This window comes from Coenobita brevimanus, chromosome 65, assembly GCF_032717465.1.
Source record: "Coenobita brevimanus isolate Jiangsu-jjx chromosome 65, ASM3271746v2, whole genome shotgun sequence".
NCBI classification, from domain to species: domain Eukaryota; kingdom Metazoa; phylum Arthropoda; class Malacostraca; order Decapoda; family Coenobitidae; genus Coenobita; species Coenobita brevimanus.
In genome coordinates, this window is record NC_137018.1 from 26497922 (window position 1) to 26525421 (window position 27500).

Sequence of the window (27500 nt, forward strand, 5' to 3'; positions counted from 1 at the left end):
TCTGCATAAAATTTCATTGAAATTCAATGAATACTTTTGGAGATATAATGCGGGATACTCCAAATCCGGATCCCCCCCTCCCCCCAAATTTAATCATTTCTTCCTTGGGCCATGGCCCACCATTCAACAAAATTTAATCCAAATCAGTTCATAACTTTTTTGAGTAACCCTGCTACCGGAAATAGAAAAAGACCAACAGACCAACAGACCAGTGGGGTAAAACAGCCTCCTTTGCGGAGGTAACATGCTGTAAGATGACGCCATAATAAACTGTTATATTGCCACACAGTCCCGTAGCATCCATTATATAGCATGTAAGCTGGTTATCGCTTACTAAAGGTTGGCCCAGGCTCAAATAACGTCACATACATAAAGTATAGGGCCTTGCTCACCAAAACGCTCGTGAAGCCCAGATTTAAGCATACAGACTAAAAGACTCGCTGTATGAGTGCAAATTAGCCCAATCCCAAAGCCCCGCTAACCATTGTAGGCTTCGCGGAATCGGGTCTCCCAGATATCAATTTCGTTCTTTTTCCTTTTTCTGCCTTTCATCATCAATCGTAACCCCAAAACGAAAAGGCGTACACGAGCGAGTTATCCATCAAAACACTCCTTTAGAACCCGGGATGTGACTTTTCAAACTTCCAGTGCAATTTGAGTTGGAATACGCAAGATACAGCCTAAAAAAATTCTCTAGCATTATGACCTCTTATCAGATATGTAGAACTCTACGGACTGGTGCTGCCCCATTCCACAAAGTATTTGACGTATACAGTAGGGCCGTATAAGTAATCGCGGAAGCCATTATCGTAACAGTTAATAGTCGTTTTATACTATAGCTAATGTGTATATGGTAGCTAGCATCCATAAATAGCTCATCAACTAGAAAAGAAATTCTAAAATGATTGTTATGAGAATGGGATGGTAAAAATGCAGAACCACGAGATCAAACAGCACAAAACAAAAGAATATACTGTATGGGATGGAGGGAGATTCAGTGTTCTATGCCCATTACCTTCCACCAGCAACAAACATTTTCTGAGTGCACTATAGGATGTAGTCACGGGTTATTAACTGAAATCTCCTCCCATCGCAAATGCTCTCTTGTTTCTGTCTTTTTTATATCTTTCTTCTGTACTTTTTCCATCCCTACATCTTAATATTTTACAATATAAATAAATAAGTATATATATATATATATATATATATATATATATATATATATATATATATATATTTGTGGTAAGTTGGGGCGCTCACCATCCACTCACTCAATGTAGTGCTGCTCTCGGATGTCTGCCTTGTCCTCTCCTCCATCCTTCTTCCCTTCCATCTTCATCTATCTTTCTTTCCTTCATTCTTTCCTCGTCCTTCTCCCTACGGGTGACTTTACACTCCCTCTTCTGTCTTTCATTCCTCCTTTCTTTCCTCTTCCTTCTGCCTATGGGTGACTCTACACTGAGTGACAAGCCAAATGGTTTCCTGTACACCAGGAAACCATTTACTACGCTGGGTGGTGATCATAAAACCAAATTTTGGCGCCTGGTGGTTTAGTGGGTAATTATTGCGCTCCAATCGGATTGAGCAGGTGAAGGTTTATATCCAAGGGGTGGTTGGGGTTTATTGCTCACGTAATGCCACTCAGGGATGAGTGAGGTTGGTCACTCATCTTAAATGTCAGGACCAACTGCCTAGCCCCGGGCTCCTACGCTCCTCATGGGGCAACGTAGGATTGGATGATGGATGGATGGATGGATGGATATATATATATATATATATATATATATATATATATCCATCCATCCATATATATATATATATATATATATATATATATATATATATCCATCCATCCATATATATATATATATATATATATATATATATATATATTATATATATATATATATATATATATATATATATATATATATATATATATATATATATATATATATATATATATATATATATATATATATATATATATATATATATATATATATATATATATATATATATATATTACGTAGCACTGTAAAAAACAAAGATACAATTTTATGAAAACCTGTAAACGACTGATTTCCTTCATTTTCTAACAGTCGAAACATCTGAGAAAGATTAGATTTTTACAAATTATAAACAACAGACTTTGAATTTGGCTGGCTGTTATCTTGTTTTTGTTTTTTTTAGAGGGAACAATCTTGCGGGCTTCTGGCCTTTGGTTCCTTCCTCCTTGCATTAAAAAAAAAATTCCAACACAGAGACACGAGCATAAGGCTATTAAAATAAATAAATAAATAAGTCAGTGGAGGCACTTATCCCTTCGGAGAGATGGGTAATACTTTTGGAGCCCGCCACACAATTTTATTTAGCAGAAGAACATTCCTGTCATCTAAAGGCTAAACCCATTCACTATGAGCCCTTCCTAGGTATAATAAAATCATATCTCTCGGTTCTTTCAACTCTCAGCTGAATATAATCGTCACGCGTTAGCAGCAGGGGAATGCTGGAGTTGTTCCGACCACGAGATGGGGGCAGGATTAATTTTCTCAGGCTCCAGTGACTATCTGCTGAAGAGTCCGACTACGACATGGTTAAGCTAATTTATCCTAACCTAACCTAAACATACCATAACCTAACCTAAACATACCATAACCTAACCTAAACATACCACCTAACCTAAACATACCATAACCTAACCTAAACATACCATAACCTAACCTAAACATACCATAACCCAACCTAACCTAAACATACCATAACCCAACCTAACCTAAACATACCATAACCCAACCTAACCTAAACATACCATAACCCAACTTAAACATACCATAACCCAACTTAAACATACCATAACCTAACCTAAACATACCATAACCCAACTTAAACATACCATAACCTAACCTAAACATACCATAACCTAGCCTAAACATACCATAACCCAAACATACCGTAACCCAACCTGACCTAAACTTAACCCTATATAATCATACCTGGATTAAAGTGTGGACTCTCGGGGTCGTCCTCAAGGGGTCTGAGTGGCTCCCCTAGTCCCACCCCTTCCTCCCCCTCCTCTGCCTCGCACTCCTGCCTCTCCCCGACCCAGGCAGAGGGGCAGAGGGGGGCGGGGAGGCATGAGAGTGAGGCAGAGCACCAGCCGCACGTCCCGTTGAGGCTGAGGCAGGTGTGGCAGGTGGAGGCAAGCTGGTTACACTGGGACACTACCACTGGGGAGGCAGGCAGGCACCAGGGTTAGGTACAGAGGTAGAGGCAGAGAGGTAGCGTGCAAAGAGAGCAATGAGGTCGTAGATTCATCACATTAGGATGCTTTTTAGCACCTATCCCCCGGTGATGTATCATGTTCACTACACAGCATTACTCTCTCGTCTGTTATTTATATCTTAGTTGTTATCGACATGGACTACAGATAGAACACACATGATAATATCAGCGTAACAGATATGGAAATATTCTGGTGAGGTAGAGGTGTTGCTAAGCTTCCTAGCCACATGAGACTACCGCCCGCGAGAGGTTGTAATGTAAAGGAATACAAATGAAAACAAAGAAAAACAGACTTATTGGTTCTTTCGGGTCAATTGTTACAGAGTATTTTCTCACCAGAATACATATGCTATGAATAAAGGACAAATAAACCTAAGAAGGAGGACCTCCCACCCCCAGCTACCAATCCATCCAGCCAAAGCCGGCAGAAAAAAAAAAAAGAGAGAGAGAGAGAAATACCAACATGCAACACAGAAAAAACTGACATGTAATTTCCATAGGAAAGGATGAACAGAAAACATACTCAAGACTATCTTAACCTGTAAGACAAAGTTAGGGCAGGCTAATATTAGGCACAGTCGTGGTCAGTAATAAATAATACACCTTTTCACCAGCAAATCACTGTGGGTGGGATGATGGTAGGGATGGGGGTAACGGATAATGGGAGGAGAGGCGGGTGGGTGTTGGAGGGAAGAGAGGTAGGCAGAAGCAAAGTGGAGAGCGACAGTTGGGTCAAGCATGGGATAAGGTACTTAAAATGGGATCATATTTATGTGTTCAACCTTCCCTCGTTCAGTGCCAGGGGTATTAGTTAGAATGTGGCTGGTAATCCCACATCGGGCAAAACAGATGGATTTTTGCAAGAGAAGGCATAACACAGGGTCGGTAGTTCGGGAAAATACTTGGTTGATAAGAATGAACCAGGCATTTCAAGTGCTTGCCTTATGAATGAAGCTGGAATGAATTAAAATCTTACTAGTTTACTGTGTCATTTAAGTCTGCTTGCTGATATGATTAAAACGCACAGTGAATGCTTGCCTACAATTTTTTTTTTTACCATGGTGTCACTGTGTGGGTGTAGGTGTGGGTGTAGGTAGAATGGGGGGAGGGAGAGGATGAGAGACACAAGAAGGGTTGGTGAAGGGTGTAGGAAGGAAAACAGAGGGTGACCTTGCTGGAACCCTTCCCCCTCTCCCATTTTATGATTTGTTTGTTTATTTTTATATGTATATTTATTTAAATATTTATTTTCGCTGTTATCCTCCAGCCACGCCCCAGCTGCCATAGGAGTTTGATGTTAGTGTTATTTGTTTATTCCAGAACACACACACACACACACACACACACACACACACACACACACACACAATACAGGTTACTGAAAGAGACTGTTCTGGTGTTGTGAATCTAGTTTCATATTCTATTACTATTTATAAGTGTACTAAGATGAAACATTTATCTAGAAAATCTCCCGTTCATTCCAGCTTCTTTCACTTGCATAACACCACTAAAATGCCTGGTTCAGAGTCTGTCAAACTAGTGGCTTTGTGAGAGAGAGAGATGTTTGAAAAAAGGAGAGGGAGAGCAAGAATGAGGTAGAGAGATAAAGGTCGTGAATGTAAGAGAGGATGGTATGTCGTAGGAACAGGTGTCGTCACTGAGTAGAGACAGGAACGCCTGGACGTTCCTCTGTCGATGCCACCCCTCACAGCATGCAGTGCGAGGCTACAGACAAACAGACAGACATACAGACAAACAGATACACAGATATACAGATGTATGCATGCATGTATGTATGTATGTATGTATAGACAAGCACACGGGCAGAAAGATATATAGATAGACAGACAATCAGATAGATAGATATGAATATAGGTATCGATATACAGACAGACAAATAGACATACAAACAATGAGAGAAACCTTTCACTAATCCATATAAGTACCTGTGACGCCCTCAGTATTATCCAGGTCAGTCCCTGCAGGCGTCACCACCCTCACGCGGTACTCTACTGACGTCCGAGATTCCTGGGCGCGTGGGCGGGTCTCCTGGGCTGGCCACTCCTCCTCCACGCCCTCGCCACACGATATCACGCCCACACCCATGCCTGTCTCCACCACTTTACCCTTCAGGAGAAACGAACGTCAGAACATATATACTTGGAGAAACCAATGTGAAAGTGCTTGGATTAAGTCAGAACATAATTTAACTTTCTCGACTGAAAAAAAGCACAGATGCTGAGTACGAAATGAGAGGTGAATAGGTGTGTGTGTGTGTTGATGGAAAAGTGATAAAAATGAGAGAAAACCTTAAAATTTTAAATGGTTGAAATTCCAAGGCAATGGACACCAATGATAGCCGCAGATACCCGTGCAATGTTGTAAGGGGAAAGAAATTCGTGCGGGAGGCGGAGGAGCGAACCCCAGACTTCCCACCCTATACAAACTCTGGTCCAGGTGAAGGCTGACTGTCTATCTATCTATCTATCTATCTGTCTATTGCCAGACGCCTTACTCCCGTAAAGGGGTGGCCACAAACAAATCGCCTCCATGTCGCCCTGTCCTCCGTCATTTTACTGCCCTCCCCCTGTTCAAAACCCCTTCTCTTACATATTTCTCCACTCCATCCCTTCATCTCGTCCTCGGCCTCCTCCTCTCTCTCCTCCCCTCCATCTAACTCACATACACTCTTCTCGTTAATCTCTGGCACTCCCTCCTCTCCACATGACTACTCACCTCAGTGTATTTCTCGTTACGCTTTCTATCACATCCACATCACATTACTCCTTCACATACTTATTTGTCAGTCTCTCTCTCCATATGACTCCACATGCTCCTCTCAAATAACTCATTCCCACTGCTCTCACTCATGACTTGTGTCTTCCCAGCGAAGTCCAAACTTCACTTCCATACATTAAAGTTGCTGTCACAACACTGTCATGCAGCGACTTTCTACTTCCATGCTCACTTCCCTTTTTCTTAGCACTGCTTTCAAAGAACCAGCAACTTTTCTTCCTTGTTGTACCCTTTCCAGAACTTCATTCTCCAAACTTCCATATTTACTCGTCACACCACCCACGTACTTAAATGCACTCACATTTTCCATTTCCTCATCATTCAACCTCACTGTACATTCAATGACTTCATTTCTCTCAAAGATCATAACTTTACTCTTCCCTACATTCACCTTAGCTTCCGTTTCCTGCACACTCTCCCAAACTCATTCACCAAACCTTGCAGTTCCTCTTCGTCTTCACTTACCAATACAGCACCATCTTCAAACAGCTATACAGGAAGTTTCCTCTTTCTCATTAGGATCGCTCAAACATCCATTGCCCTATCTTGCAGCTCTTTTACAACTCCCTCCATATACATATTAAGCAACCATGGAGACAGGACACATCCCTGTTTCAATCCAACATTCAGACAGAAAATTCACTCAGTTCATTATCCACACTCACTGCAGCCTTAGCACCCTCATACATACTCTTCACGGCATTCAACAAATTCCCATTTACTCCATATGTTCTTAACATTTTCTACATTCCTTGTGTATCCACTCTCTCATAATTATGCTTTCTCCATATCCAAGAAGGCCGCACACAACTTCTTTCCCTTCTCTTGAAACTTTTCTACTAAAGACCTAAGGATGAATATCTGATTTACAGAACCTCTTCCTTTAACAAAGCCTAACTTTTCTTCTCCAACTGAGTCCTCTGTTATTTTCCTAACTCTGTCAACAAGTATCCTACCATATACTTTGTCCATTAAACTCAGAAGACAAATGCCTCTATGATTACCACACACTTCTTTTCCCCTTTTCCTTTGTACAGGGGAATAATTATACCTGACTTCCCATCCTTCGGGACTCTTCGTTCCTCCCAGGTCAATCAGCACATCTTCCATATCCATTCTACTAGTAACTCTCCCCCATTTCAACATACACACCATAAATTCCTGGGGCTTTTTCTATTTTGGCTTTCTTCATTGCTTCCACTACTTCCATCCTACCGACCTCTTCCTCCCTACTCACCCCCTCCTTCTCCCAGCCACGTATACTTGCATTACTTTCATTCTCTATGTTTAACTGTTACTTAAAGTGTTCTCTCCATCAGCTCACTTTTTCTCCCTTCTCCATTAGCAATCTACCATTTTTATCTTTCAATCTCCGACTTACTTCTTTTTCACCCTGTCCAACTCTCTTTACCTCTTTCCAGAATATTTTCTTACACTGCCTCCACTTGACACCAAAATTCCTTCCGAATTTCTTATCTACTCTCTTCCTTACTAATTTTTTCACCTCTCTATTCCTCTCTACATATAACTCTTTCCTCCGTCTCTTAACTTCCTCTATGTCTCTGTTTCCCATCCACTCACTACATGCCTTCTTTTGCGCCACAGCTTACCTCACCTCTTTATTCCACCATCTGTTCCTTGCACCCCCTTTCGTCTTCTCATCACCCTACACACCACCTCACATGCTGCACAGATTTCTTCTGTGAATATCTTGCACACACCTTTCACCTCCCCCATCTGCTCCAAATCATATTTACGCAATTGCTCCTCCGCTTCTCCCTTATATTCTGCCTTTTTTTTTTTTTCATCCCGTTGTGACCTTTGTACCCTCCTTGTATGGACGACTTCCTCCTCGCCTTCCCCCCTTCTATTCCTCCATTGCACTTGAACCTTGACTTTCACCACCATCATGTAGCGGTCAGAAAGTCCACTCCCCCAACCTCTGTATGCTCTTGCATCCTTTACATTCCTTCTAATTCCGTCATCCACACAAACATAATCAATCACTCCCTTCCGTTCATTCAGTTCATCACCCACCCTTCTCAAGGCCCATTACTGTGCAAAATTTCGTGTGCTTAAGTAAAAACTATAACGTTGTCCTCTCAGGGGCAGTCCCCCCCCCCCGTGAGGGGTGGACATTGAGGGTTCCACCCTGCTTAAAACGTGACCGAAGTGAATATCTACCAGTATGCAAAATTTCGTGTTCGTAGGTTAAAAACCATGACCATGCATAAAAGCCTTGGCCAGGATCCTCGAAGGCCATCCCTGCCTCTTCCCCCGTGGGGGTAGACCTTCGAAGGTCTCACCCTGACTAAAACATAGCCCCAGTAAGGATCTATAACTGTGTAAAATTTCATGTTCTTAGGTGAAAAACTATGGCACTGTCCCCCTTGGCGACCGCCCCTTCCCCCCCTCCCCAGCCTGTGTTCTGGCATTGGGATCCCACTCTGTCTGATACGTGGCCGGGGTAAACGCCTATTAGCAATCAAAATTTTGTGTTCTTAGGTGAAAATCTATGGCTGTGCATAATGGCTTCACCAAGACTCTTTCAGCCGCTCCCTCCCTCGTGATGAGTGACCCGCGGTGGTTCCACCCTTACCACACTTGGCTGAGGTGAATATCAATCAATATGAAAAACTTCGTGTTCTTTGCTAGAAAACTTTTTGAGTGAGTGAGGGAGGGAGTGAATGAGACCACCGGGGGCAGCCTCCCCCCCACCCCCCACCCCCGTGCAGAGGGCGGCACTCTGGAGTCCCACCATGCTTACAACCTGGCACGAATGAAGCTGTACCACTGAAAAAAATTGTTTTTGGGTTGAAAAAAAAAAAAAAAAAAAAAAAAAGTGGCTGTGCCTAAAGTTTCTGGGGGGGGGGGGACATAGGGACCTCCATCCTCGTGAGGGGCGGCCCTGGGAGGTCCTTCACTGCCTGAAACCTGACCTTGGTGAAGGTCTACCATTATGGAAAACTTCGCTTTCCTAACACTTCTCTATTAAAAGAAAAGCTTTATGGAGCCGAATGCAAATCGCCCGCCAGACTATGCTGTTGGTCATGTTACAAGCTATTGTACTTACAAACATAAAGACAATTCGCAAAACTCTACGGAATTTAGTCACCGCGTTTCACAAAAAGTCAATTCATATTAAGACCAGTTGACCTTTGGCAGCCATTTTGGTGACCTTGACCTTGTCCCCGAGTGCCTAATTTCGAAATCGTCCAAGATTTTGGCCATATCTTGATACCCTGAGGGTTTCATGTTGATAGCTCAAGCCATTCATGAGATATAATGGTGCTAATGGTGGGTGATAATAACTAGTTGACCTTTGACAGCCATTTTGGTGACCTTGACCTTGACCCCAAATACCCATTTTCGAACTCGTCCAAGATTTTGGCCATATCTTGATATCCTGAAGGTTTCATGTTGATAGCTCAAGTCGTTCATGAGGTATAATGGTGCTAAAGGCGGGCGATAAAAACCAGTTGACCTTTGGCTGCCATTTTGGTGACCAAGACCTTGAACCAGATGCCCATTTTCGAACACGTCCAAGATCCTGGCCATATCTTGATACCCCGAAGGTTTCATGTTGATTGCTCAAGCCGTTCATGAAATATAATGGGAAAACACACACACACACACACACACACACACACACACACACACACACACACACACACACACACACACACACACACAGACGCGAGCAAAAACACTATCTCTCCGCCTTGGTATAGGCGGCCGATAATAAGGCCTGGGCCCCACTCTTCAAGTACAGGACAGTAGCCTACAGTACCTGAGTGAGTCAGTGAGGGAGTGACCAGTACCGTGTTTGGCCGCCCTTGTGGATGAGGCAAAAATGAGACGAAAAAATTAATATTTAGGAAGAAATGGGAGCCAGGTCTGAGAAGATAAGGTGATAAGTGTGATCAGTATGAAAAAAGGGCTTTAAAAATACCAGATGAACAGATAAACATTAATATGAGATGAAATGTGAAAAGTGAGACAGAGGGAATAATGTAAAAAACTAAATTTGAAATGAAGTTGGAGAAAATAGTTGCAAAATATGATGGAGAAAAATAAATATGGACTAAATTATGTTGTGTGAAAAATATATTTTGAAATATACTATGGAAAATGAATTTTAAAAATAAATGCAAAACATTTTGAGAAAACAGATTGTCAAGTAAAGCAAGGATAAAATAAATTCTGAAGCTTTGCAGTTAAAGAAATGGCTGCGTAAATGATGAAAAAATGCAACAATAAGTAACAAAAATTTGGAAATAATAAACTGAAGAAAATGAAGAGAGAAACCTGTACTTTACACAGGAAAAGTCATCCAACATAGCACCTGAGAGTCCCGGGTTCGATTCCCTGCACAGTGTAATATATTGGAAAACTAAAGGAAACATTTTGACGCCTTCACTGGGAGAGGTCGGGCCTAAGCTACGTAATGTCATCGGGTGGCAAAAAAAGAAATAACAAAAGGCGTAACCGTACTGAAGGGATTAATGGAGATGTTCCTAATCGCCCAGGTGGTAGGATGAAATACAAAACACGCCATCGGATAAGGGGTAACATCTTCAGTGCAATAGTGATAGTTTCTTTATTCTTGCTTCCTCTGAAATACTTTCTTCAGCTTAGGGAAGCCTTACTCTACCTGAAGGGATTACATACAGTCTTCCTTAACCTCTGAAACATGAGAGGTCTGTCCATAGCTACGTAAAATCATGAGGAGATAGCAGGATTAGGCAAAGCACTTTATTAAAGTGAATGATTTAAAGGAAAAAGTATGAAAAACATGATAAGGAAAAAATGGTTCCTATAGTACCGTATTTTCCTCAAATAAATAAAATAATCTTACCCTAAACTGCCCAGGTGAATAAAAATGTTCTTTTAAATTGTCAAAATAAATACATTTCTAACGTTAAATAATACAAATTAGATAAAAATGTTGCTTTAAACTGTCAAAATAAATGAAAATCTAATCTGTAATTGCCCAGAGATAAAATCTTTATTCTAAACTGCCCTAAGAAGTAAAACCCTTAACATTAATTGCCCAAGCAAAGGAAATTTTTTCCTTAAATTGGTAAAATAAATAAAAATCTTACCTTAAATTGTCCACTCCAACAAAGGAAGGAATAATTAACCACAAAAAATCCTATTTTGGAATGCCCACTTAAATATAAAAAAAATCTACCTGAAACTGTCAACAATGATAAAAAATCTTACCTTAAAGTGACCAGATAAGAAAAAACCTTATCTTAAATTGCCCAGGAGAATAAACTTACCTTAATTAAACTGCCCACACAAAATAAACACTAACCTTATATTGTCCACATAAAAGTCTTACCTTAAATTGCCCAGGAAGTCTTAACCCTTCCCTCTCGGTCTTCCCCTTCTGCTTCATCCCTTCCGCCATCCTTTTGAAGTCGAAATCTTCCTCCTCCTCCTCTTCCTTCCTCCTCTCCTCTTCGTCCTGTAAATCCTCCCCTTCCTCCTGCTCTCTTCCTCCTTCCTCCACAGACTCAAACACACACAGCCATCCTTTGCCGGTCTGTGCTGCCTGTTCATTATTATTATTATTATTATTATTATTATTATTATTATTATTATTATTATTGTTATTATCATAGTTATAATTATTATTATTATTATTATTGTTATCATCATCGTTATAATTATTATTATTATTATTATTATTTTGTTATTATCATCGTTATAATAATAATAATAATAATAATAATAATAATAATAATAATAATAATTATTATTATTATAATTATTATTATTATCGTTATAATTATTATTATTATTATTATTATTATTATTATTAAGACACTTCTGCTCTCTTTCTCTCTCCCTGTGTTTGTGTGTGTGTGTGAGTGTGTGTGTGTGTGTGTGTGTGTGTGTGTGTGTGTGTGTGTGTGTGTGTGTGTGTGTGTGTGTGTGTGTGTGTTTGTGTTTGGGCGCTAATGACCTTTGCTTTGGTGCGGCCAGATGTATTTTCATTAATCAATCATCAACTGGTCATCAATCTCTCTCTCTCTCTCTCTCTCTCTCTCTCTCTCTCTCTCTCTCTGCGCCCGTGTACATCATCTAGGAAAACAAAATAAAAGCTAGTGTAATGAAAAAAGTTATTTCCCATCTACTGACTATAACAAATAACAGATATTTCCACACAGCTCTACCCACCATCCAATGCCAGTGATTGTTGGCTCTCTCTCTCTCTCTCTCTCTCTCTCTCTCTCTCGCTTTCGCTCTCTCTCTCTCTCATATTCACTAGCAAGACCATGTCTGCATCTGTCTATCTGTCTGTCTGTCCCCATCTCTGCATCTGTTTGTCTGTCTGTCCCCATCTCTACATCTATCTGTCTGTTTGTCCCCATCACTGTATCTATCTGTCTGTCTGTCCCCATCTCTACATCTGTCTGTCTGTCTGTCTGTCTGTCTCCACCTCTGCATTTATCTTTCTGTCTGTCTGTCCCCATCTCTGCATCTATGTTTGTCCCCATCTCTACATTTGTCTGTCTGTCTGTCCCCATCTCTGCATCTATCTGTCTGTCTGTCTGTCCCCATCTCTGCATCTATCTGTCTGTCTGTCTGTCCCCATCTCTTCATCTATCTGTCTGTCTGTCTGTCCCCATCTCTGCATCTATCTGTCTGTCTGTCTGTCCCCATCTCTACATCTATCTGTCTGTCTGTCTGTCCCCATCTCTTCATCTATCTGTCTGTCTGTCCCCATCTCTTCATCTATCTATCTGTCTGTCTGTCTGTCCCCATCTCTTTATCTATCTGTCTGTCTGTCTCCATCTCTTCGTCTATCTGTCTGTCTGTCCCCATCTTGTCATCTATCTGTTTGTCTGTCCCCATCTGTGCATCTGTCTGTCTGTCTGTCCCCATCTCTACATCTGTCTGTCTGTCTGTCCCCATCTCCACATCTTTATGCCTGTATATCCCCGTCTGTGCACCTGTCTGTCTGTCTGTCTGCCTTTGTGTCTGTCCACATCGTCTGTCTGTTTCCATCTCTGCATTTCTGTTGTCTGTCAGTTACCATGTCCCAGTCTCTTCATCTGTGTCACTCCGTCTGTCTGTCTGTCTGTCTGTCTGTCTGCCTTTGTGTCTGTCCACATCGTCTGTCTGTTTCCATCACTGCATTTCTGTTGTCTGTCAGTTACTATGTCCCAGTCTCTTCATCTGTGTCACTCCGTCTGTCTGTCTGTCTGTCCCCATCTATGAACCTGTCTGCCTGTCTTTCTGTCTCGTCAGTCTGTTTGTCTGTATGTCTGTCTGTCCCCATCTCTGTCTCTGTCTGTTTGTCTGTATGTCTCTCTGTCTGTCTGTGTCCCGATTTCTACATCAATCTGTCTGTTTGTTCCCATCTTTGTATCAGTGTGTCCAGCCATCCTGCATCTGTCTGTCTGTCTGTCTATCCGTCTGTCTGTTCCCATCTTTGCATTTCTGTCTGTCTGTCTGTCTGTCCCCACCACTACGTGTGTCTGTCCGTCTGTCTGTTGCCGCCTCTGCACCTGTTTATCCATCCGAGTCCAACTTTGCAGGTCTGTTGGTCTTTCTGTCAGCCTGTCCTCATCTCTGCACCCGTGTCTGTCCGTCTGTCTGTTCCCCTCTCTGCAACTGTCTGTCTGTCTATGTATTCTATTCCTATCTTTGCATCTGTCTGTCTATCTATGTGTGCCTGTCTTTGCATCTGTCTGTCTGTCTATCTGTCTGTCTGTATATTCCTATATCTGCATGTTTCTCTTTGTCTGTCTGTTTGTCTGCCTATTGTTTTCATCTCACTAGCTTGAATTAACAAAATCTCTATTGTTATACTTTCTTTAAACTCAATAATTTCCTTTCCTTTCTCTCTTATAGCCATTTTCCCTTGACTTTTTTGCGATCTTTGTAATCTTCATAAGCTACCTGTTCCTCCTCTCTCTCTCTCTCTCTCTCTCTCTCTCTCTCTCTCTCTCTCTCTCTTACCTGCACTCCAGTGACGGGCAGTGCAATGAGAGCGGGTCCTCCAACCGGCACGAGCACTGGGGTCTCCTGTCCCTTCGTCAGCTGGGGGCACCACTCACTGGCACCCTGGCAACACACCAATGAACGCTGAGTTAGGTCTGTCTTATGTCATGTCAGTTATGGTTTGCTGTGTTATGTAACTTGGAGACAAACGGTTGGAAAATTAGTTAGTTTATGTAATGTTATGTCATATTTTGTTATGCTATGTTATTCCTATCCCCTGGAGGTTGCTCAGCTGCATACATCAGTCACCATCATCCTGGCGACAAACGAAAGGAGAATGAGACAGGTTATGGTATCCCCTGTTAAGCTGTGTCATGCTGTCAGGCCAGGGATCACTGAGACGCACTCTGGAGCCAAAGAGGAAAGCGAGAGGATTGTCAGACGGCTTATACTAGGTTCGGTTTAGCTTGGTTGGGTTATGATATTCTATGCTATGTAGCGTTGTGTTGTGGTGTGTTCTGTCGCGTTATGCACCATTTAGTCGCACTTTGGAAGAAATGGAGCAAGAGTTAGGCGTATGTTACGCCAGGTTATTATATGTTACCTGAGTCTCCTAACCCTTCCTCAGCTGCGGGCTTCACCTTGAGGCACCCTGGGAACAATCAGGAAAACGAAAAAATAAATCAAATTTATGTTATGTTATGATATGTTTGATAAAATCAGGAAAACGGAACAATAAATCAAATTTATGTTATGTTATGATATGTCTGATAAAGTTTGGCTAAGTACAACTCTGAGGCATCCTAAAAGCAAGCAGAGTAATGATAGGTTCATCAATTAGTATTATGTGGTGTGATTGGTAGAAATGTGGTGGAGTGGTGGTCTAATGCAAAGTTTTTATTTTATTTTATATCTATATATTTTTTTTTGGTCCTGGGCCTCTTCTGAGCCTCACTTATCTTAGTCGCTCCCCTCATACCCACTGTTAGTTATAAAAGCAATATTGAAACGTGAATCTAACATTCAATTCACACCATGTGTTGGGAGAAAATAGAAATGAAATGCATCTGGAATGTTCCAATTTGGAGGCAGTTTAGCGACAAACCTCAGGTAAAGTAAAGGTGAGGACAAACGACATTAGGCGTTTTGCCTCGGTGCTCATCTCCGTAACATAGACCTCTGGGTAAGTGGCGGGTTATTCACCCAATATCCTGGGACACAAGGCCACTCAATCATCCAGGCTACCACAGTTAGCTCCTTTAGGTGTTACCCCATGTAATCATTTTACCTGCCAACCCGTAATGGGTGGATGGACATCCGAGCCAAGTTCCGAACCAAGTGACGCCAGCTGCTCGAATCAGGATTCGAATCCTGGCGCTAACGGGCCAGGGGCTTCGCAGTCAGCGTCGGCGATATCAATCACTCAGCCACCGCGGCGATGATTAAACTGACGTTGCTTGAATGTGTCACGGTTACCTGGTTTTCCCTCTTTAAAGCGTTGATAGCATTGTTTTTTTGTTTTTTTTCTCATAAAAATACATAATACAAAATGACTTTTTTTTTTCTGAGATCTGTATTATAAATTATAGTCTATCTATGTCTATTGCCAGACGCCTCAATCCCGTTCGGGGTGGCCACAAACAAATCGCCTCCATGTCTCCCTGTCCCCTGCCATTTCACTGCCCCGCTCCCAACTCGCACCACCCTCTCTCATATACCTCCCCACCCCATCCCTCCATCTCATCCTCGGCCTCCCCCTCCCTCTTCCCCCTTCCACCTCACTCACATACACTCTCTTCGTCAGTCTTTCACCCTCCATCCTCTCCACATGGCCAAACCACCTCAGTGTATTCCTAATGCTTCCTATCACATCCACATCCACACCACAACGCTCCTTTATATCCTCATTTGTCAGCCTGTCTCTCCATGTAACTCCACAGGCTTCTCTTAAATAACTCATTTCCACTGCTCTCACTCTTGACTTGTGCCCTTCCAACAACGACTAAGCTTCACTTCCCTACGTAAGAGTTGGTATCACAATACTGTCATGTAGTAACTTTTTCACTTCCATGCTCACTTCCCTGTTTCTTATCACTGCTTTCAAAGAACCAGCAACTTTTCTTCCCTGCTGTACCCTTTCAAGCACATCACCCTCCAAACCTCCATCCTTACTCATGACACTACCCAAGTACTGAAACGTACTCACATTTTCCAATTCCTCACCATCCAACCTCGCTGTACATTCACTGACTTCACCTCTCTCAAAGACCATCACTTTACTCTTTCCTACATTCACATTTAGATTCCGTTTCTTACACACTCTCCCAAACTCATCCACCAAGCCTTGCAGCTCTCCTTCGTCTTCATTCAACAACACAGTATCACCTGTAAACAAAAGTACAGGGAGTTTCCAAACACTACCCTCTCTCACCAGGGCCACTCCAACATCCACTACCCTACCTTGTACCTCTTTTATTACCCCATCCATGTACAGATTGAACAACCATGGAGACATGACACATCCCTGCTTCAACCCAACCTTCAAAGAGAAAAATTCACTTAGTTCACCATCCACACGCACTGCAGCCTTAGCACCATCATACATACTCTTCACAGCATTCAACAACTTCCCATCTACTCCATATATTCTTAATACTTTCCACAATCCTTGTCTATCCACCCTGTCATATGCTTTCTCCAAATCCATGAAATCCGCATACAACTTCTTTTCCTTTTCTTGAAAGTTTTCCACTGAAGATCTAAGAATGAATATCTGATCTACACAACCTTTTCCCTTCCTGAAGCCTCGCTGTTCTTCTCGAACTAATTCCTCTGTTTTTTCTCTAACTCTGTCAATAAGTATCCTACCATACACTTTTGCTATTATACTAAGAAGACAAATGCCCCTATGATTACCACACACTTCTTTTTCCTCTTTTCCTTTGTACAAGGGAATAATTATACCTGACTTCCAATCCTCCGGGACTCTACCTTCCTCCCAGGCCAATCTGCACATTTTCCACATCCATTCTACTACTATCTCTCCCCCATGCTTCAGCATTTCACCACACACTCCATCAATTCCTGGGGCTTTCCCCGATTTAACTTTCTTCATTGCTTCCACAACTTCTATCCCACTGATTTCTTCCTGTCTTCTCACCTCCCTCCTTCTCCCAGCCATTCCCCAGCCACTTATACTCGCATTACTTCCATCCTTTATGTTCAACAATTCCTTAAAGTGTTCTCTCCATCTGCTCACTTTTTCTCCCTTCTCCACTAATAATCTACCATTTTTATCTTTCACTCCCCTGCTAACTTCACTTCCACCCTGTCTTACTCTTTTCACTTCTTTCCAGAACATTTTCTTACAGTCCCTCCACTTTACACTCAAATTCCTTCCAAATTCCTAATCCACTCTCTTCTTACTCTCTTACTAATCTTTTCGCCTCTCTCTTTCTTTCTACATATAACTCTCTCTTCTGCCTCTCAACTTCTTCCACGCCCCTGTTTCTCATCCATTCATTGTATGCTTTCTTCTTTTGTGCCACAGCCTGTCTCACCTCTTCAGTCCACCACGCTGTTCCTTGCATCCCCCCTCCATCTTCTCTTCCTTCCACACGCCACAACAAATGCTGCACATATTTCTTCTGTAAAAATCCTACACACACCTTCCACGTCTCCCATCTTCTCCAATTCATATTTGCCCAATCGTTCATCCACTTCTCTCTTATACTCTGCCTTTTTCTCATCCTCTTGTAAACTTTTCACTTTCCTTGCTACTACTCCTTCCTCTCGTCTTTCCCTTCTTCTATTCCTCCATCTTACTTGAATCCTAATTCTGGCCACCACCAAGTAGTGGTCAGAAAGTCCACTCTCCCAACCTCTATGAGCTCTAGCATCCATTACACATCTTCACATCCTTTCATCCACACACACATAATCAATCATTGCCTTCCTTTCATTCAGTTCACCACCCCCCCTGCTCATCACTCTTCATGTATACCTGTGGATCATTTTATGCCTGAAGAGGGTATTGGCTATCACCAAGCCCCTCCCAGGACAAATGTCCACTAACGCACTCCCATTCTCATCTATCTCAGCAGGCACACCCCACTCACCAACTATTCCATCCACCTTCACATTCCCAACTTACCATTCATATCACCAATCAAAAACACTCTCTCATTCCTTCCAAACTTTTCCATGCACACTTCCACATTTGTCTAGAACTCTTCTCTCACCCTGCTTGCACGATCTTGCGTTGGCGCATACACACACACAATCGCCCACATTTGTATTCCAACTTTCAATCTTACCCACACAATCCTTGACCCAACTGATCCATACTCTCTTATGCTCTTCTTCCATCTTTTACTCACAACTATACATACTCCTTCTTTTGCCCTCTCATTCTCACCTACTTCTGCACATATACCTCATCCACACTCCCATTCTCTCACACACTCACCTCTCCATTTCGTTTCAGTTATTCCGCATACATCAACTTTCGCACCCTTAAGCACCTGGACAATCTCTCTCTCTTTCACCTCATCATTCGCTCCCCTTAAATTCCACTTTCCGATTACCATGTCCTTTGTCCGGTCCTTGGTCGTCATCGTTTGGTCAGTCCTTGTCTGGGGCTTATTGTTTGTCTTTTTAGTTAGTTGTTTTCCGGGGAGGGGCACTAACCTTCCGTCAACCCTTTTAGTCGTCTTTTACGACAAGCAGGGATACTGGGGGAGTATTCTTGAACAAAACCCCCCTACCCCCAGGGGAGTAGTAGTTTTCAGTATTTATGCTGCTGAAATTAGCACAGAGAATAAAATGTGAGGATTATGAAAAACTGACCACATGTCTGGCAGTTAACTGGGCGGCCCCCTCACAAACTTGCTGTTCCATTTCTTCCATGTACTCCCTTAGGAGGAAAAAATAAAATAGGGATTGGCTCCCTGAAGGGCCATATCATACTAGTCTAACAGATTGAGTTAAGGAGTGATTGGGGTTGATTGCCTCTATGATGCCATTTACGAAAAAGGGACTGGTCACCCTCGCCTAAGTGCTGGGACAAAGTAGGGTCCCTACATTCCTTATGGGGCAGTGGGGAATAGGATGATAGATTATTCCATATTATTTTGGGTGTGGTTATATTAGGTTAGAATCATATTATGTTGGGTTATGTTGTTATGTAATGCGTCTCACGCCCTTTGTCAGCACCACTCAGATGCATCCTGAAAGCAAAGGAAATGAAAATGAGTTGTAAGGTTTCTGTTATTTGATGTTATATTAGAAATATGTTGTGGGATGTTATGAAACCTAAGTCTCATGTCACTTCGTCAGCTACTGGCACGATTCACAGGCGCCCTGGGAGCCAGTGAAGGGAGAATGATTTACTGTAGGCTTACGTAACCGCCCCTACCCCCTGGGGGTAGGGGGGGTTTTCAAAAATACTCCCCCAGTATCCCTGCTTGTCGTAAAAGGCGACTAAAAGGGTTGGCGGAGGGTTAGTGCCCCTCCCCGGAAAACAACTAACTAAAAAAACAAACAATAAGCCTCGGACAAGGACTGACCAAACGATGACGACCCAGGACCGGACAAAGGACATTGTAATTGGAACCTGGAATGTAAGGGGAGCGAATGATGAGGTGAAAGAGAGAGAGATTGTCCAGGTGTTTGAGGATGCGAAAGTGGATGTATGTGGAATAACTGAAACAAAATGGAGAGGAGAAAGTGTGAGAGAATGGGAGTATGGATGGGGTATATGTGCAGGAGTAGGTGAGAATAAGAGGGCAAAGGAAGGAGTATGTATAGTTGTGAGTAAAAGATGGAAGAGGAGCATAAGACAGTATGGATCAGTTGGGTCAAGGATTGTGTGGGTAAAGTTGAAAGTTGGAATACAAATGTGGGCGATTGTGTGTGTGTATGCGCCAACGCAAGATCGTGCTAGAAGAGTGAGAGAAGAGTTCTGGACAAATGTAGAAGTGTGCATGGAAAAGTTTGGAAGGAATGAGAGAGTGTTTTTGATTGGTGATATGAATGGTAAAGTTGGGAATGTGAAGGTGGATGGAATAGTTGGTGAGTGGGGTGTGCCTGCTGAGATAGATGAGAATGGGAGTGCGTTAGTGGACATTTGTGCTGGGAGGGGGTTGGTGATAGCCAATACCCTCTTCAGGCATAAAATGATTCACAGGTATACATGGCGAGTGATGAGAAGGGTGGGTGGTGAACTGAATGAAAGGAAGGCAATCATTGATTATGTGTGTGTGGATGAAAGGATGCGAAGATGTGTAATGGATGCAAGAGTGTATAGAGGTTGGGGGAGTGGACTTTCTGACCACTACTTGGTGATGGCCAGAATTAAAGTACAAGAAAGTTGGAGGAATAGAAGAAGGGAAAGACGAGAGGAAGGAGTAGTTGCAAGGAGAGTGGAAAGGTTACAGGAGTGAGAAAAAGACAGAGTATAAGAGAGACGTGGATGAACGATTGGGCAAATATGAATTGGAGCAGATGGGAGACGTGGAAGGTGTGTGTAGAACATTTACAGAATATGTGCAGCATGTGATGTGGTGTGTGGAAGGAAGAGAAGACGGAGGGGGGTGCAAGGAACAGCGTGCAGCATGGTGGACTGAAGAGGTGAAACAGGCTGTGGCACAAAAGAAGAAAGCATACAATGAATCGATGAGAAATAGGGGCGTGGAAGAGGTTGAGAGGCGGAAGAGAGAGTTATATGTAGAAAGGAAGAGAGAGGTGAAAAGATTAGTAAGAGAGTAAGAAGAGAGTGGATTAGGAATTTGGAAGAAATTTGAGTGTAAAGTGGAGGGACTGTAAGAAAATGTTCTGGAGAGAGGTGAAAAGAGTAAGACAGGGTGGAAGTGAAGTTAGCAGGGGAGTGAAAGATAAAAATGGTAGATTACTAGTGGAGAAGGGAGAAAAAGTGAGCAGATGGAGAGAACACTTTAAGGAATTGTTGAACGTAGAGGATGGAAGTAATGCGAGTATAAGTGGCTGGGGAATGGCTGGGAGAAGGAGGGAGGTGAGAAGACAGGAAGAAATCAATAGGATAGAAGTTGTGGAAGCAATGAAGAAAGTTAAATCGGGGAAAGCCCCAGGAATTGATGGAGTGTGTGGTGAAATGCTGAAGCATGGGGGAGAGATAGTAGTAGAATGGATGTGGAAGATGTGCAGATTGGCCTGGGAGGAAGGTAGAGTCCCGGAGGATTGGAAGTCAGGTATAATTATTCCCTTGTACAAAGGAAAAGGGGAAAAAGAAGTGTGTGGTAACCATAGGGGCATTTGTCTTCTTAGTATAATAGGAAAAGTGTATGGTAGGATACTTATTGACAGAGTTAGAGAAAGAACAGAGAAATTAGTTGGAGAAGAACAGCGAGGCTTTAGGAAGGGAAGAGGTTGTGTAGATCAGATATTCATTCTCAGATCTTTAGTGGAAAAGTTTCTAGAGAAGGGAAAGAAGTTGTATGCGGCATTCATGGATTTGGAGAAAGCATATGACAGGGTGGATAGACAAGGATTGTGGAAAGTGTTAAGAATATATGGAGTAGATGGAAAGTTGTTGAATGCTGTGAAGAGTATGTACGATGGTGCGAAGGCTGCAGTGCGTGTGGATGGTGAACTAAGTGAATTTTTCTCTTTGAAGGTTGGGTTGAAACAGGGATGTGCCATGTCTCCATGGTTGTTCAATCTGTACATGGATGGGGTAATAAAAGAGGTACAAGGTAGGGTAGTGGATGTTGGAGTGGCCATGGTGAGAGAGGATAGTGTTTGGAAACTCCCTGTACTGTTGTTTGCAGATGATACTGTGTTGTTGAGTGAAGACGAAGGGGAGCTGCAAGGCTTGGTGGATGAGTTTGGGAGAGTGTGTAAGAAACGGAATCTAAAAGTGAATGTAGGGAAGGGTAAAGTGATGGTCTTTGAGAGAGGTGAAGTCAGTGAATGTACAGCGAGGTTGGATGGTGAGGAATTGGAAAATGTGAGTACGTTTAAGTACTTGGGTAGTGTGATGAGTAAGGATGGAGGTTTGGAGGGTGAAGTGCTTGAAAGGGTACAGCAGGGAAGAAAGGTTGCTGGTTCCTTGAAAGCAGTGATAAGAAACAGGGAAGTGAGCATGGAAGTGAAAAAGTTACTACATGACAGTATTGTGATACCAACTCTAACGTACGGAAGTGAAGCTTGGACGTTGTTGGAAGGACACAAGTCAAGAGTGAGAGCAGTGGAAATGAGTTATTTAAGAGGAGCCTGTGGAGTCACATGGAGAGACAGGCTGACGAATGAGGATATAAAGGAGCGTTGTGGTGTTGATGTGGATGTGATAGGAAGCGTTATGAGGAACACACTGAGGTGGTTTGGCCATGTGGAGAGGATGGAGGGTGAAAGACTGACGAAGAGAGTGTATGTGAGTGAGGTGGAGGGGGAAAGAGGGAGGGGGAGGCCGAGGATGAGATGGAGGGATGGGGTGGAGAGGTATATGAGGGAGGGGGGTGTGAGCTGGGAGCAGGGGATTGAAATGGCGGGGGACAGGGCGACTTGGAGGCGATTTGTTTGTGGCCACCCCAAACGGGATTGAGGCGTCTGGCAATAGATAGATAGATAGATGTTATGTAACCCGTGTTTCATGCCTCATCACCACTCACGTACCCTGGAGGCAAATTAACAGATCACTAAACTGTTCCCTGCACCACCCTGAGATCGAACTCACTTCCTTTCCAACACCAGACCATCTCTCTCACCACCTAACCAGATCCTCCCCTCCTAAACCTCATCACTGTGAGAGGTTTCCTTAATCCGAATAAAACTGTCGCACGTTAGCTTCCGGTGTTGCTGTTTGCTGATGATACAGTATTGTTTAGTGAAGATGAATGGGAGTTGCAAGGTTTGGTGAATGAATTTGGGACAGTGTGTAGGAGGAGGACACTGAAAGTTAATGTAAACAAAAGTAAAGTTATGGTGTTTGAGAGGAATGAAGTCACAGAGTGTGCAGTGAGGTTGGATGGTGAGGATATGGAGAATGTGAGTGCATTCAAGTACTTGGGTAGTGTGATGAGTAAGGATGGAACTTTGGGGGATGAAGTACGTGAAAGGGTACAGCAGGGAAGAAAGGTTGTTGGTACACTGAAAGCAGTGATGAGAAATAGGGAGGTGAGTATGGAAGTTAAGAAGTCACTGCATGATGGTATTGTGATCCCTACCCTGACGTATGGAAGCGAGGCGTGGACCTTGCAAGAGGGGAACAAGTCAAGAGTGAGAGCAGTGGAAATGAGTTACTTGAGAGGAGCATGTGGAGTGACGTGGAGGGACAGGTTGACGAATGAAGAAGTGAAGGAACGTTGTGGGGTAGATGTGGATGTGGTTGAAAAGATTAGGAGAAATACACTGAGGTGGTTTGGACATGTGGAGAGAATGGAGAATGAAAGACTGACTAAGAGGGTGTATGTAGGTGAGGTGGAGGGAGGGAGAGGGAGGGGTAGACCGAGGATGAGGTGGAGGGATGGAGTTGAGAGGTATATGAGGGAGGGGGGGGTGAGTTGGGGGGAGGGGAGTCAAATGGTGGGTGACAGAGTGACTTGGAGGCGTTTTGTCTGCGGCCACCCTTTGCGGGATTAGGGCGTCGGGCTATAGATAGATAGATAGATAGATAGACGTTAGCAAGATAAAACCTACAAAGCCGTCATCGTCCTACACTTCAAGAGTATTAATGCTGTAAAACTGGAGATTCATGTACCAGTGAAATCAATGAACCAACCAGGCGGTAGTAATTATGATTTAATAAGTTCGGAGCCGGTAAGCAAGGTAAAAAGGGTTATTGTGTGATTCTGTATGAAATTAAGGCCTGGGTGTGAATGTGGGAGTATCTGTGGGTCGACCTGTTTACTTGTTGGTCGGGCTTTGTGGCTGTCGGTCAATAGCTCTGTTTATCTACCTGTTCATTTAACCATCGATCTATCTGTCTGTCTATCTAGAAGTTTCTCTGTCAGTTTTCAGATGTAACTATCTGTCTATCGGTCTATTTGTTTATTTACCTGTCGAGGCTTATCCCTTTACCTATGGTAACAATCTGTCTACTTACTACTAATAACACGTGCACGCGTACCACGGTGGTGTATTGCTTCTCCTGGCGCGAATGCGCGTGTATCTGTTTGTCTGAAGAGTTTAATTCAAGTAATTTTAATATGGTTTGGATAAAAGTTGGTAATAGAGCTGAGGATCAGCCAAAGATGAAGTGGTTCGATTTAGAGAATAAAAAGTCAAAGGTCAGTGTCGCAGGGCAGGATCACTAACATCCAATTTTTGCCAAGCTTAGTGGCGTCAGGGGCAGCCAGGGAAGAAGGAATATGATTTTAAGAACAATCAGTTGAACGTTACACTTCCAGGGCATGATCAAAGGTTCGGCCACCAGATTTTTCTCCATACTTTTCTCAGTCTATTTATCATTCTCTCTCTCTCTCTCTCTCTCTCTCTCTCTCTCTCTTTCTCAGTTAATCAGGTTAGCTATCTATCTATTTACAATATCTATCAGTATAACTATCTATCTGCTTCCATTCCTAACTGCCATCGTTTATTCTGGACCATCAACGTGTAAAGCTTTCAATCCTTCTAACTAGCTATCATCCATCCATCTATTTATCCATCTGCTCTTCTATCCTCCCATATACTCAGATGGACATCTATCTGCCTATCTATCTATCTATCTATCTATATCAAGGTCTGAGTAAACCTTGATCCACTTATACTTTCTGTTTATGTCCGATTTTAGTCATATAATTTGGCAGTGAGATCTTGAGGTGCAACAGTCCTATATGCCACCCACCTTCACATGTCACCACTTAGTACCCACCGTCCATACTGAATACATACTAGGGCTGCCATATTTAGGACTTTGTGTGTGTGTGTGTGTGTGTGTTTTCTGCCTAAGCCTGGAACCGAACTCACGTCTTTTCGGACAACAGACGACTTTTCTAACTGCTTGACCACCAACTCGCCAATCTATCTACCTATCTCATCTATGTATCTATTCGCTTTACCGTCCATCCGCTCATTCATCTCTCTTTCTCTCTTTCTCTCTCCGTATCTATCTACCTATCTATCTATCTATCTATCTATCTATCCACAATCTATGCGGCTGATTAAAGTCTTCGACCTCTGACCACAAAAGTTAAAATTTGACATAAAATTAATATTACTTTCACGGAATAAGAAATTGTTTTAAAAAGTTGTGACTATCGATGGACGTAAGGATAGCAGGGCCTGGTTGATAGATAGATGGCTTGTTGGATAGATAGAGGGGTGTAGGTAGATAGATAGACAGAGACGTAGGAAGAGTGATCGAGACTGAATGAGTTATTGACAGATGGATGAATGAATGGACAATGGCTAGATAGAGACAGATAGATATATATGGACAGACAGGTGGATAGAAGGAAAAATATCTGTAGTTAGATGGCTTATGGGATAGATTAGGGAGTTTGTATACAGGCATATTGGTAGATACTGATATAGACCATAGATAGGCAGACAGACAGACAAAATAGACAGATATATATAGGCAGACAGACAAATAGATAGATACAGATAGACAGATAGATATATAGAAAGATATAGATGAATAGATTGACAGACAGACAGGCAGACAGACTGACGGACTGACTGATAGACACAGACAGGCACAGACTGATAGACAGTTGGACAGACAGACAGGAAGAGGGATAGACTGAATGAAACATACAAACAGACTGACAAATAAATAGACAGACAGATAGATGAATAGACAGATAGACAGGCTAACTGAATGACTGATAGACAGATAGACAGGCTAACTGAATGACTGACAGACAGATAGACAGGTGGTTCCTTTTGGGTGTGGGGGGCAAGAAGGGCCAGAGTATAGCTCGTTAGTATCCGTACAGAGGCCATCAGCAGTGACACTGAAGCCACTCTGAAGATGGCCTCTGTGTAGCCAGAAGCGTTAAAGCATTTCCTTGCTTTTCTGTCCCATCATCATTATGATATTCTGTATAAATATAAAATATATATATATATATATATATATATATATATATATATATATATATATATATATATATATATATATATATATATATATATATATATATATATATATATATATATATATATATATATATATATATATATATATATATATATATATATATATATATATATATATATATATATATATATATATATATATATATGTGTGTGTGTGTGTGTGTGTGTGTGTGTTTCTATAATCCTAAGTTCGCGTGTCTGTCTGCCTATCAGTTTGCCTGTAATATGATATTTGTACAGAGCATGACGCCAAAATGGCAAGCTATTATAAAAAAGAGAATCCAGACTGCAAAAGTTTTTCAGAATCTTTTGGACTGCACTGTAGACCACACACACACACACACACACACACACACACACACACAAAGAAAAAGGACAAGTCGACCGCGTACCTGCCTGATGCCATAATAATCTTTGTGCGGATCATCAGGGCCAGGCGGTAAGTTACATCAACAGACTTCAAACGCAAAAGTTGTTAACGACCTTTTGATGTGTGCTGGCCCGGGCAAGACGATACATACAAACATACTTTCCTCTAAGTCCAAAATCCATAGGTCATGTCTGTCTGTCTGTCTGTCTACAGTGCAAACTCAGTGCGGAGTATCACGTAAAAAATGTAGGAGATATTGACAAAAATTCTAAAAGCAAAACATGTTAAGGACCCTTTGATTTGTAAAAAAAAAAAAAGGGGGGGGGGGGAGTGAGCCGCGTACCCCCGTCGTGACAAAACAGCCGTTGTGTAAATCACAAGGCACAAACAGTAAGAGATATCAGCACACTCCAAAAGGAAAGTTGGTAAGGACCAGTTAGTGTGCTTTACATCAAACATTTCTCTTGAAACGTTGCCAGCGTACTGTGCCGTGACTGAATACCTATAAACATAAAACAGAGGGGTAGAGTAAAACACGGCATACATATTTACTTACCGTACATCTAATTCTGTAATACCAAGTTCACGTCTGTATGTAAAGTACTGTACGTCCACCCGTCTGTAATATGAAATCTGTGTGGAGCAGCACGCATAAAACGGTAAGAGATATTAATAAACTCCATACATATAAGATGTTCAGTAACCCTTGGTGTGTGCTTCACGCTTACGAAAAATTCCAGAAACTGAATATTGACCTCGTAGCTGTGTCGTGCCAGAATACCTGTATATATATGACACACAGGGGCAGGGCGAAACATTACAGATGTTAATTTTTACATCTAATCCTATGCTTGTGTCTGACAGTCTGTCTGTAATGCAAACTTTGCGCAAAGTACGACGCAAAAACAGTAAGACAAACTCCAAAACCAAATTTGTTGATTACTCTGTGGAGTGTGCTTTAAACCAAACAATATCCGGATATTATACCAATCTGTCTGTTGGTTGTAATGAA

The 27500-nt window shown here is 42.3% G+C and overlaps 1 protein-coding gene across 1 annotated transcript in view; it reads right to left on the minus strand.

Moving 5' to 3' along the window:
- LOC145404953 (uncharacterized) overlaps positions 1-27500 on the minus strand; it is a 608364-nt gene that overhangs the window by 19400 nt on the left and 561464 nt on the right. The window contains exons 37-40 of the mRNA XM_080276459.1: positions 14059-14163; positions 11402-11641; positions 5232-5412; positions 2997-3230 (exon numbers count right to left, since the gene is read on the minus strand). Coding sequence (XP_080132585.1) covers positions 2997-3230; positions 5232-5412; positions 11402-11641; positions 14059-14163 — 760 coding nt within the window. The remainder of the gene's footprint in view (positions 1-2996; positions 3231-5231; positions 5413-11401; positions 11642-14058; positions 14164-27500) is intronic.